Source organism: Artibeus jamaicensis, unplaced genomic scaffold, assembly GCF_021234435.1.
Source record: "Artibeus jamaicensis isolate MK-2021 breed Jamaican fruit bat unplaced genomic scaffold, CSHL_Jam_final contig_603, whole genome shotgun sequence".
Taxonomy (NCBI): domain Eukaryota; kingdom Metazoa; phylum Chordata; class Mammalia; order Chiroptera; family Phyllostomidae; genus Artibeus; species Artibeus jamaicensis.
In genome coordinates, this window is record NW_026521904.1 from 1,135,001 (window position 1) to 1,147,980 (window position 12,980).

The following is a 12,980-nucleotide window of genomic DNA, read 5'->3' on the forward strand; positions in this document are numbered from 1 at the left end:
CCTAGAAGCGCCTAGCTACTGTTAGTTGAACAAGTGACTGCAATAATGATCTGTAATTCAAAAATGCAAATATCATCAAAGTACACAACTATTTCTACAAAGACATTGAGTAACATCACCATGACCCTAAAATGACCTTTTGCTTAAGCTACAGCATCAACAAATTACTAAGGCAATCCCCAGAATAATGTATCTCCTATTACCAGTTTGGTAACTCTTCCTAAATGGGTGTGTCTTAAACTTACCACCTGTGAGGCCAGACGATGTGCAATGGTCTTTGTTGATCATCAGCTTCCCTCGAAATGTCATATGAATTTTTCTTCTGTTCTCCAGGACGAGAGCTTGAATTATCTAATGAGTCGTGCATTTTCAAGTATGACTCCTGCGTTAATGAGCTACCCAGGTTTTCTGGTTGTGCAGCATCACAAGGCCCAGACTGTGACTCCACATTATCCAATATATTCTCAGAACTTCCCTGCTCCGGCGGGAGAGGAAGGGCCGTGGACAAAGCAGCAGTGCCGTCTCCTCGAAGGCTGAGCATCTTTTGTGAATGGGCCATTTTATGCTTTGGCATGAATCTGTTACAAAAAGGAAGTGCAGTACTCTTTCAGTGAAGACACTATTTAAAATATACCCTTTACCTTTCTGTAAGGACATGATGATGGTGGATGAAACTGAGAAAAAATGAGCACGTAACAAAAACTCTAGGAAGAGAGCAAAAAGTAGCAGCTATAGAGAGAAAGTTCAAAAGTTTGACATTGGACCTGGTTGTTGTTACATAGTTTCCCAAGACTTCCCGTGGCTAGTGGCTATCCACCCTGTACTGCACGTACAAAGAACGAGAGGAGAGCCATGGTTTCTCACTCTCCCTTCCTGCGTCTTTCTGGAGCTCCCGTGTGCTGCTCACCACATGCCCCAGGGCCTATTTTCAAGCTTATTTCATTATCTTATAAACATGCTTGAAACTTTCTTGATTAAATTGGGCATTTCTGCTCACATGACTTTTCCGTACTCCTGGGCACCGTACATACTTTTCATTAAAAGACCTTGCTAATATTTTGCGAAGTATATTTTCTGTTACGGATTGTAGAAGCACCTGCATAAAACGAAGTCAAGGATTTCACCAAATACTGGGCAGCCAACCAGCAGTGCTTAGAAAGACAGAGTGGGAGATGGGTGCGAACGACCAGCTCACTGGTGGGGGAACACAGTAAATGAAGGACAAACACTCTGACTTTTAAAACAGAGCTAGAGAAATTCTGACAGAGGAATCAGTAAAGCCTTAAAGAGAGTTTTAACTGAAGAATTTAGGAAGGCAGAGAGGCGGGATTTCTGGACGGAGGGGACAGCACGATCAAAAGAAAGGGGTATGATAGAACATGAACTCTTCAGGGGATAATGACATGCAGCCCCAAGAGGCTGGCACAGGTCCTGAGGTCTAGAGAGGCAGACTGGGCCTGCCGAGTCCCCGACCCACCCAGAGGCTGGGCCCCTTCCTTGAATGGTTGAATAAGTAAAGAAACGGAGAGTGCATGCATGTCAGAGGTAGGTGAGGGAGAAGAACCGTGGAAGGAGAGCAGTAAGGAATATCTGGGAGAGCAGAAAGCAAATCTGAGATGGGAGTATCATACAATTGAAGTGAATGAAGAGCCCCCCAAAATATGTAAAAAAATTATCAGCAGATCTTAAAATGTGTAAAAGGGGGTGTAAACCACTGCAGAGGTGCTAGAGTACCAGAAACAACAAGCTGTTTTCGGCCTTGTTACCTAGATCACTGGCTACTCCGAGGGCAGTTCCTATGGAGGGAGCAGGCAGAGGCCAGGCTGGAGGTTAGGGTGTGTGCACAGTGGCTGGGGGGAGGCAGAGAAAGAGCAGGAGAGGGGAGAAGAGCACAAATGGCAAGGTGAATTCTTTTTAATGGGGTCTGTGTACACAGGGGTATCCACCTAGGGGTTCACTTGGGGATACCTGCTAGGGAAGGAAGCAGGATGTTAATGAAACAAAAGTCTCACAAGGTGAAAGCAGAAAAATGACATACCGTGTGTGGAATAACTGCAGGCTTTTGTTGGGGTGGGGGCAAGTTGGGCCTTATAAAAGAGAATTAAGCTAGCCTTTTCACAACACTGAAGGAAGGAGAGAAAAAGGAAGTGGAAAAGTTTCAGGTGGAAGTGTGTGGAATCTAAGATGTGTCACCAAAGCATTAGAAGGTCATCTATTTCAGAGAGGTGGGTGGAGGTGGAGTTAAAGAGGTGGGCTGAGAGGTCAGAACCGGCACTTTGGAGAGGGGCACAAGGCATCTGTTCCCTAGTTCTGAAAGCAGGGGCTGCTGAGCAACACCAAGGAATGGTGGGGGTTCCCCGGTGAGCTAGAAGTCTGGCTGTAACACGCTGTGTCCATTCCAGCATCAAAACGCTTATTCGTGGGGGCTAGGGGCGTCTGTGCTTGTTTCATAAAGCCTTTTGAGAAAAATCACCTGAATGGGTAAGGAGCCCCCTAACCAAGAAATAAATAGGTAAACATACAGAAATAGAGGAAACTCAAAAAATGGTGCTAACCCCCCTGGTATGCCCTGATAAAATCATTAGTTTTTGATTTACTATGGAAAAAAACTTGGGCAAATACAGGTTATGGTTTCAGAACTCACAGGTCCAAAACACTGAAGGGATCTACCCAACTTTCATGGTGATACAAATTCAAAATACGGAAGAGAATCTAAGGAACTAAAAATCAGTTACAAAGTTTCCATTGATCAACACAAAAAGTAAAAAAAAAATGAATGTAATAGTATGTTCAACTCCTCCTAAATAAATAGAATAAATGGAGAGAGAAGGAACATCTGTACATATCTGCAAAACAACAATAAAACAGGTGAGATAACCTGTTGGTTTAAGTCAGATAACAAATGCCAGGGAAGCTTAGAAAGGATTTGAACCAAATTACAAATTTAGTGCATGAAGGATTCACAATTTTAAAAAATGGTGGGCATTAAAACAACCTATCTTCATTTTAGAAAATGGTATCATGGCCTATCTTACTCACAAAATCCATTTCCATTGTCCAGCCTGTGAGCAAACTTGCACATTAGGGATGGAAAACAGTGGGAGCTGGCAACCGATGGGGAATTCCGCTGTGGGCAAGGTGCTAGGCCTGCTTTTACTCAACGTGTTTCCTACCTGTTCTCCAGGAGGGAGAGAAGGTCCTGTCAGCACGGGCTGACACGGGAGGTGGTGGCGTTGCTGTGTGAACGGTAACCCAAAACGCAGCTTGCGAATGTTACGAAATTGAAAAAGGAATCATGGACATGGACAACGGTGTGGTGACTGTGTGGGCAGGGGGTCAAAGGGGACTAAACGGTAAAGGAAAAATTACAATAAAAGATAAAAATAAAATGTTTACTTAAAAAAAGAGAATACAGAAAATAAACGTGAATGCCGGTAGGACACACGGAGAACACGGGGCTGGACAAGAGCCTGTGCTGAAGTGACCACCAGTAGACCGATGCCACTTTGTCAGGGAGAGTGCTGTGCAGGGAAGGACGGTACCAGGTCTGAGGGGACGGTCGCTGCGCAAATGCCGGCTTCATCGGGGTCACCTGATAACTGTGCACGTTTGAAAATTAGAGAGTTCTTAGAAGAGCAATAATAACGATGAAGGCAATGGAAGAATTGATTTATGAGGACAGATTAAAGGACCTAAATATGAATAGCTTGGCTAAGTGACAACGAGAGGGGTACATAATAGGAGTCTCTAAGGAAAGAGCCTAATTATTTAGCCTGCTACAAGGGGGTGTAACTAGGAGTAATGAGATGAAATTAAGAATGGGAAAATTTAAGCTGAATTTCAAGAAAAACTCCCTGATTGTATAATTTATTAACTCATGGAATAAACTCCCTGTGGAAATGCTATAGCTAGGAAATAATAGGGCTGGACAAAATACCAATAATAATACAGATAATAGTCCAGTCTTTGAAAGAAGGTGGTACATGTTACACTCGCCTTGTTTACAATATCTTCTCATGTTTTTAATAGCCTTATTTATATAGAATTAATTGTTACCCAGAGAAGTATTTAAGCAATTAGCTAAATCCAAAAAGAAATATGTCCTTTAGGTAACAGAAGTTAAAATCACCTCAGTTTTCATAAGCTCTGAAGTAATAAGCTGAAACAATTTTTTACTACTTTGTTTCAGCAGAATTGGTCTTGAAGCAACTGAACAAATGTATTATTAATATTTCTTTAAAGAGAGGACAAAACAAAACAAAATGATCCTCATCTACTATTCCACACAAAGTCCACTGATTCTGTGTGCCATGAAGCTCTTATTTTCATAGACATGTTTAATATAAACAATTTATTGCCATAATAGAAATCAAAAAACTTTATTCCAGCTTTTCTAAATGTAGCTCTATGGTCGATTACTTCACATCAATACCGAGATCAAATAGGCATAATACTAACAAGCAGTTTGCTTAATAATAGTCACCACACTAATTAACCCATCCAGAACATTCTTAATCAGACACTATTTGTAATGTACAGTTAAGAGAAGCTTGGCAATAAACCGTACGATGCTAAAAGAGAAAATAATAAGTTACTGATGGGGGAAAACTGGCTTTTCTACAGAACTGGATGGACTTTGCTGTCCTGGTGTTAATGCCATGAAGTGACTATGCAAATAGGCACATGTCTGAACACCTCCCATCCCCTCCTCTGCCCCAGCTCTGGTGGAGGTGCTAATGAGGAGAGGAGAGGTCCTGAGGTAAGGAGTGAGAGAAAAAAAGAGTTGAAGGAAAACCGGTGAGCCGCCTTTCACAGTGTAGGCCCAGTTTACTATTTAACAATCTCTCATTTTTTTCTTAAAGAAATCCCCCATTACTCATAGAAAATGTTGAGCTGTTTCCGAGTCTCTCAGAAGCTCTATCAGAACCTGTGTCTCCTTTCAGAAATATTCTGATTACTGTAATCGCTTCCAATCTGTTATTGGCCATGGGACCCCACCCCAACTTTTCCCCAACCACTAGTCAACCTGTGAAACCGAAGTAGGGTCTACTGCATACTCTGCTTTCAAACGTGCGCCTTTCCTCTCACCTCTGTCCCTTAAAGTGGCTCTGGTGCCACTGTCGCAAAACCCTAATATGTGCTGAACGATCTTGAAAGACACAGCTGGACTAAGTATGTTCTAGACTTAAATGTGATCGCTTCTCCAACCCCAACATCTAAACGAACAAACCTATAGCTGAACCTATGGGAAGGACCAATGGCCTTATTCAGATCAGTCAGGAAGAGACTAGATTTGAAAGAAGCATTAAAGGCTGTTGAGACTGATGGCAAATACAGCGAATGCTGTAGGTACCTTAGTTATTTCTGCTGGCATTGAAGGGCTAGAGTCTATTTAGTTGACTAACAGAGGTAGTCAAGAGGAAGACTTTAATACAAAGTAAGTCAATTAAATTTAAGACATTAATATTGATTCATCTGTTATTGATGAGAATGTCATGGCTGAAATGTATGTCATGGTGGTATATACTGCTTACGAACATCTTTTTGAGAGATTTCAGTAAAAAGTACTTACTATAGTGAGTTCAACTAACAGTGTCTCTTAAATAATACCTACAGACAAAGCCCTCAAGACAGAGGCTATAAATAGTCTTGTTTCTCAAATCAGATTTGAAAGACAACATGAAAAAAATTATGCAAAAAAAGTATAGCTGATCAAAGATTATTCCAAATTAGATCCAATGAAGAAAGAGGGTAGCATTAGCAACTAGAATAAGGAAATTGGTCTGCAGAGGAGAGGGGGTTGACCAAGTTCAGCCTATAGCTCAGAGTTGGGGGAGGGAGAGTAGTATGGCTACTGTGTTGTATCCTTTAGGTCGGGGTTTGACAAGGTGTGTTTTGTGCGATGCTAGTTCCATGGGACACGTGGAGGTGTTACACTCGAGAAGGTTTTATGAGAAAAAAATTTGGAAAATGCTTGGGTAAACAAAGTGAAACATTTCTTCATCAAACTTCCCATAGCACATGCTAGTGTATACTATACCTATGTTCACTCAGTCATTACTTTGTTCACTTAATAGCTATTTATTGAGTACCTATAAATGTGATAGGAACATTGTGTTTATTGTTCCCCAAACCTGACACCCACTGGGACAAGGAACCCCCACGCCCACCCAGCTAACCCAAGGAGGTGCCTTAAGAATGAATATTCAGCTACGGGTACTCTGGGAAACATTATGAGACACCGTCCAAGACCCCGGGAGACAGACATGCAGCCCTAGGTGGAGTCTGAAGAGTACGGGAGCCATGTGAGCGGAGGCGCATCTTACATTCCAGCGATGGCAGAAGGAGTGGCAAAGTGCACGCACATGAGAAAATAATGAAAGCCCAAACCGAAGGCCATACACCAAGGCCACCCGTCAGCAGACCAAAGGGAGTTTGGAAAAAATCAGAACCTGTAAAAACAAATGACAGAAGACAATATGGTTCAAGGCTAATATGGATGACAGCAGGAAAAAAATACCACTCTCTTTTATCACAGCAATTTCTGTGAATTCCTGGATAGAAAACATATTGAGAATTGAAGAGAAAGGGAATCGGAATCAAAGATAAGTAACTTTTCCAAAACCAACTGGGAAGACATCCACACAGTTCAGTGATCTAAGTTCTTGGGTGATTTATAACAAAAACTATTCATTGTTTCCAAACAATGTGTTGGAAATTAATTACAAAATTAACATTTTTAGAATTTAGCCACATAAGCAAATATCCAAGATAATTAAAAAGTCATGCTAGTCCACATGTGTCCAATATATCACTTATATGGTAAGCAGATTTATATAAATCCACACAAACCTATAAAGTTTAAGAGTCAAAGTCTTGATCTAGTGTTGTCATGTGGACAAAAACAACCCGCCCCACACTTCTTGCCGTACTATCTTCACTAACGAAAGGAATCACAAGCAAAAAGAGCCACCATAATTGAAACTAGATGTTTGGAGAGCACAGCATTAAACAGAAAGACTTACTCTTGGTGGTTGGTCGTAGGGTGGCTGCTCTTCTTTCCTGGGGATGGCTAAGGGCTAACACTCATAAAATCATTGGCATGTATCTACCAAGGCTGTTCTGATAAGGAATCCCTGGCAGGACATCATCTGAACAAACTCGAATCACAGACAAGTCCATCACCATCCACAAGCACAAGGCCCAACTGCCTTGGGAGAACAGTTATGCCACAAACACCACTGCGGCTGGTTGGGCCGCATCCTTTAGACCTTCAGCGTTTGGGGCCTGAACCAAATTTCACTTCCCATGGTGCAAACGTGAAAAGCCAACATGAAATATTGACAGCAGTCTTTGAGAGGATACTGGGCAGGGTGGTCTTGCTTGGACCACAAAGAATCTGTTTTGTGACAAGATGGGAAAACAGGATCCCCAGAAACTTGCTGTGGTTAAAATGAACAAGCAAACTTATTTGGTAGCCTGAGAAATGCATGCCCAAAGTAAAAGCAACTTTGTGACCATCAGGCTGGCCTCATTAGCCACGTCTGCTCCCAGAGATGACATGCTTGAAGAAGACAGCATCTTCTTAAGGCTGCCCTTAAGAGAAGCTCGGTTTCTCCCCTCGCCAGTGTGAAGTCCATCATTTCCTTCCCTTGTATCTGTCCTTTAAATAGTTGGGGCTATTTATGGCTGTCATAGGAAAAGATGGCTGTTTCAATGAGCCTATTCCTCTTTATTTATTTCTGGTCACCATTGCTAAGAATCATTTCTGAAAATCAAACACTTTCCATTTACCTAATTTATACCATATGGTTGCATGGCCTCTTCTAACAACATAGTTTATGTGATTAGCACTATTTAACTTAAATACTTACATGTTACTTTCCCATTCTCTCCTGATTTCAAAGTGTTAGATTGTATACATTGCTAATTTAATCGCAAATCAGTATGAGCATTTTGTCTTGTGCAATTTTATAAAATCCTTTTATAAACCTTTAACATACTCTCCCCTACATAAAAGTTAAGATCCTTATAAATGTAGGAGGATAAGAAAAGCTACCTTGTATGTTGATAGAACAAATGTTTATCAAATCCAGAGCCATTCTTGTGAACAGATGTATTATGCTTACTTCTCAAGCTCTCTACTCCTCCCAAAAAAGAGATCTATAAGAGCAACAAACCTTTCTGGTTTATACAAGGTTTACTACAGTAATTCAACACAGCTAGCAATGTTGTAGGCTAAACTGCAAAGAAATCATCCTAATTTTCCTACCTCCACTTTCAGTGCTCTCTACCCACTGATCCCCGCCTCACTTTCTGATTCCCCACCCCCTGCACCCCCACCCCTGGCCAAGTACCTCTTTGCACCCTACACTGGGAGTGAGCCCCACTTTCACCCAGTCCCGAGTCATCACTCCCTCGCTGGTCTTGTTGGAAACTAATCTCAAATTCCCACCATGTATTAATCACCTTCCATGCTCAAACATACCTTTAAGGTACCACAGTAAGCCTGTGGGAGGGATTACTTTGGGAGAATAGGTGGAGAGAAATCTCTGTGAAGCAACGGGAGTAAATCTACCCAAGGGATGGGAATGCTGTGGAGGGAGAAGCCAGGCTGTGCTGGTTGGTACACAGGGTTGCAGGGGCACTTCCTGTATCTGTGAAGTTCCTCCAGTCCCTTAGTTCCTCTGAACTTCAGTTGCCTAATCTATAAAATGGGACGATATATCGTGCTTTGCATATTTATCGAAAGATTAAAAGAGAGAACATGTGTTGGTAATGGCGTGCAGGGAAGCTGAGTAAATCTAAGTAAACTGCCATTCCCCTGCTTCTTCATGTACTACCCATACTTATGGAGTTATTCCTAAGACCATCTTGGGTAACTTGGCATTTTCAAGTTCGTCAATGAATGAGTCACTGGGTTAAATCAGTCAGCAAATAGTCATTCAACAAATATTTAAGCTTTGTCTAAGCTGTAAGAGGTTACGTCTGTATTTGCAAAGCTTTTAGTGAGTCTATGGTAACATATCATACTGACTTATTTTGGTCTCTTAGCCCCCCAAATTGTAAATTATTCATATTACCTTTAAACTAAACTGTGTTTACCGATGCCATTACTAAAATAATATAATTTTAAATTCAAACTTAATAACTTGCTCTTCATTTGTTTCATTAATAGCTCAGAGGTGAAGTGTCCAAACCTGCATCCATTCACCTCACTTAATTTAATGATGGTATATAAAAAAGGAAAAAGTTCCCAAATGTGATACTGAAGTAATCTCTTTCAAGCAAACGGTAGTAGTTGTTTTTACTTGTATACAACTTACCGAGCTGCTTTATAAAGATACGTACCTCGCTGGCTGGCAAGGAATTGTTCTCAGTATGCTGGGAATCCCAGGTCTTTTACAGAACCAAAAAGCACTGAAGGAAACTCTAAAAGATAATCTCTAATTATGTGCTCTGTTCTGTGATTTTTTTTGGAAGCCAGTATCTGGAGGTTGAAAGCAGAATGGAAAATTTGCCGGTACTGAAGAAAGGATCACTTTCGTCTCTCCAAACAAATGGAAGAACTCCCCTATGACCGTGTTTCCTACTGGACGGTGTCCTTCAGAGCTTGCCATCCTTTTACTTACATGAGCCCTCACCACCATGTCTGGAGATAGGCAGGTTCTTTAGGAGGCAGCTAGGGTTAAATGCAGTCAGAAGGACTGGACTCCAATCTGACAGGCCTGTGGCCTTAGAAGAAGAGGAAGAGATCTTCCTTTCTCTCTCCTTCCCTGCCTCCTTCCCCACCACCACAGGGGAGGACACAGCCAGAAGGCAGCCATCTGCAAGCCAGGAGGCGAACTCTACTGAGACCCAACCGCACTGGCACCCTGATCTCAGCCCCAGCCTCCAGAACTGTGAGAAAGTACATTTCTGTTGTTCGCACCACCCAGTCTCCGGTATGATTAATACCATGGCAGCCCGAGAAGACTTAAGACAATTGGATGCTGTTGTGGAAAAAGCAGAAAGAATCACCACCACCATGTGTGAAGTTTCTGTGTTGACAGAGAGTGACAGGGGAATATGACAAAAGAGAGAACTGACCATCAAACATGGTAAGAGAATGCAGGGAATAAGGAGACAATGTTTGTGAATCTTCCTGTGAAACAAAAGGTTACTTCTTTAAATTAAATATGAAAGTTAAAAATAGAGAACTGAATTGCATAAAAGGAATTTTCTGAAAAATTTTGCCTGGTTGTGAATAAAGTCATTAATCTCTCTAAACCTGGGTTTTCTTATCTATTCAACAAGAATGAGGCTATTCCTAGATTTCTCTTAGAAGAATAGGATTAAAACATCTAATAAAACGTACTGATTATCTGACAATTATTACTAAGGGGCAAAATGGCATTCTGGGTGGAGCAGGGCTCTCAGCATGGTGCCTGCTTTCAAATGCAGGGCCTACCACATTAGCTGACCAAGGGAAAAGGTCCTAGTTACCTCACCTGCAAAATGGAGATAATGCTAATGAAGCTTTGCAGAATTACGTTTTCCACGCTGCTCAGCAAATGGTAAGAGCTTGTAAATAGTGTTATTTTTGAATATTGATGGCAGATCATCAATAGTGGTGGAGATCATCATGATTATGTTGTCATTGTTACTAGGGAAAAACTCGACATTCTAAAAACTCTCGGCTGAGACTGCACTGACCTTTTCACAGTTAAGCCTATTTTATAAACTGGAGACCCACGCCTTCTTCAAGATATATTTTTCTTAACTCCTTCAAGATATACGGTAGCTCTCCACTAATTTTTCACTTACATTTCAGAAGTGGTACATACAAAGAATTTTCTGAAAACCCTGCTCTAGTCCCTCTGGTCCCCTGTACTCACACTGGGCTGCCCTGAACTTTCAGATTTAAGGCAGGCATTTTAATATGTTACCGTATTTTCATTTGTTTACTAATCAAAAGTTTGTACTCATGCCTAGAGGCACATTAATTACAAAAATGTCCAATGTTATGAATCAAAAATATATATTCTGCCCATTCTATTACTGGTTTCCTCCAGTACTTTTTTTCTACCTTTCCCTTATTCTTCATGCTTCCTTTTACTCCTTCATTTTTTTCTAACTGAGTGGTCCCATCTTTTCCCTTCTTAAAGCTGCATAAACCAAGAAAGTAAAACCAGGAAATTTAAAACATCAGTTTTCAGGTCTCTGAAGCATGAACAGATGGGCATCAAAAATCCAGTCCTCTTTTTTCCCCTTTTCATTTGCCCATCCACAACCCGAATAAATCAAAATTTCCAGCAAATGCAACTTCCAGCACAACCCTCACTTTATGTATTCCCACATTAAATGCTATAGCGCTAAGTACTAATTCACTCAAGTTCTGATTCTATGGCTATCTAATTTTTGAGCCACAGAAATTAACCCTCTTCCAAACTAATATTACAAGATATAATTTTCTTAACTTTATGTTTGAAATAAAGCCTACGTGTACCATGTGTGTATACTAACACTTCTACCTCGAGTTTTTATACTTTCTACAATTTCTAAGTTTTGAAAAGGGGAGTAAACATGTAACTGATGAATAAATTGCTGGGTTATTAATATAATATAACCAAGGCTTGAAGGCAAAGAAGAGTCTGAAATACTTGACCAAACTCCTTAGTAAAAAAGGTTCAGAGGGAAAAAAACACTCGTTCACCAATCAAGAAAAACTGTAGTGCCCACTATGTGCCAGGCAAATGGATGCTCGGATGAAACAGCAGAGTGGATGCTGGATCAGGGAAGAACAGGCATCATGACTATGAGAACCCAGACCTGGAGAGGCATGAGTGCTAAGGAAGGCTCTCTAGAGAAGGCGATCTCTCAGCTGAGACCTCAGTGATGATTAGAAGCCAGCCAGGTATGGGAGGGATGGGGGCGGTGCTTTAGAGCATGGCATGTGCAAAGGGCCTACGGAGAAAACATGGGGCAGGGGCAAAAGCAAAATATTAACAAGGTGGGCATAGGAGTGAAGGAAAGGGTGGGAGTTAAAAATAAGGCCCAAGAAAAAAGCAGCAGAGGCTTTATGGCCCTAAATGACCTAAGTGAAGACGTTTGGAGCCATTTTGAAGTTTACAGTCAGATTGGGTCTGAATAAACACTGACTGCAGGGCGAAGAATGGATTGGGGAAAACATGGCAGACAACATGCCAACTTTAAGCACCCCCTGCTTTTGAAAACAATGGTATGGGGATCTTAAAAAGGCAGAGGCTCTCAAAAACAAAGAAAAATTGAGAAAGATGACAATAGAAAAGAAATGTCAACTCAATTTTAGAAGATAGAAAGCAGATGTCTGAGTGTTGTTTGAGCAGAGAGAAGAAGGCAGACTGTGTCTATGAGTGCAGGTGATTTCGCTTGTGCATGTGGTGTCCGCCAAGAAGCAGCAGCTCCTTTGCTGCAGAGAAACTCCAAAAGGCTCAGGAATCGAACACACCAGGTGCCTCTGGAGGTGCATTTGCAGAACAGAACTAAAAACAGAACTGGTAGCAGTTCTATACAAAGTGAACTCAAACCTTCTGATAATCTCCACAAGTCTATGCAATCAGGCAGTTATCTCCTCTCTCCATCCACCTCCCACCTCAACACCAGAAAGGTGGCTTCTTCACTAGGGGGGCTGAACTACAGAGACCAGGCAAGGCTAAAGCCAAGGGTGAGGGAAACTGGGTGAAAGTATGTCCACTGATGGGTGAGACCACTCAGCACCCTTCCCCATTTGCCTCCCAGATGGCTGGAGATTCCCCTTCCAGAAGATTACAGGAGCCTCTCTGGAAACCAGCTGGACTGGCCTAGTGACTTGGACAGTGGGAAGGCCAGAACAGAAGGAGGAATCCCCGTTTGCTCCACCTGTGAGAGAGGCCACTGGTCAACGGGCCCTGTCTGGAAAGTCCTGACTTTCTCACTCTCGGAAAGTCAATGAAGAGCTAGAATGTCAGTCAGACATTTGA

General features: G+C 41.7%; 1 protein-coding gene across 6 annotated transcripts in view; it reads right to left on the minus strand.

The window, feature by feature from the left end:
• The window catches only part of GTDC1 (glycosyltransferase like domain containing 1), a 379,255-nt gene that overhangs the window by 64,595 nt on the left and 301,680 nt on the right, over positions 1 to 12,980 (minus strand). For all 6 annotated transcript variants that reach the window (XM_037155165.2, XM_053670687.1, XM_053670689.1 and 3 more), the window contains one exon: positions 246 to 578. In XM_037155165.2, the coding sequence (XP_037011060.2) occupies positions 246 to 578 (333 nt within the window). The remainder of the gene's footprint in view (positions 1 to 245; positions 579 to 12,980) is intronic.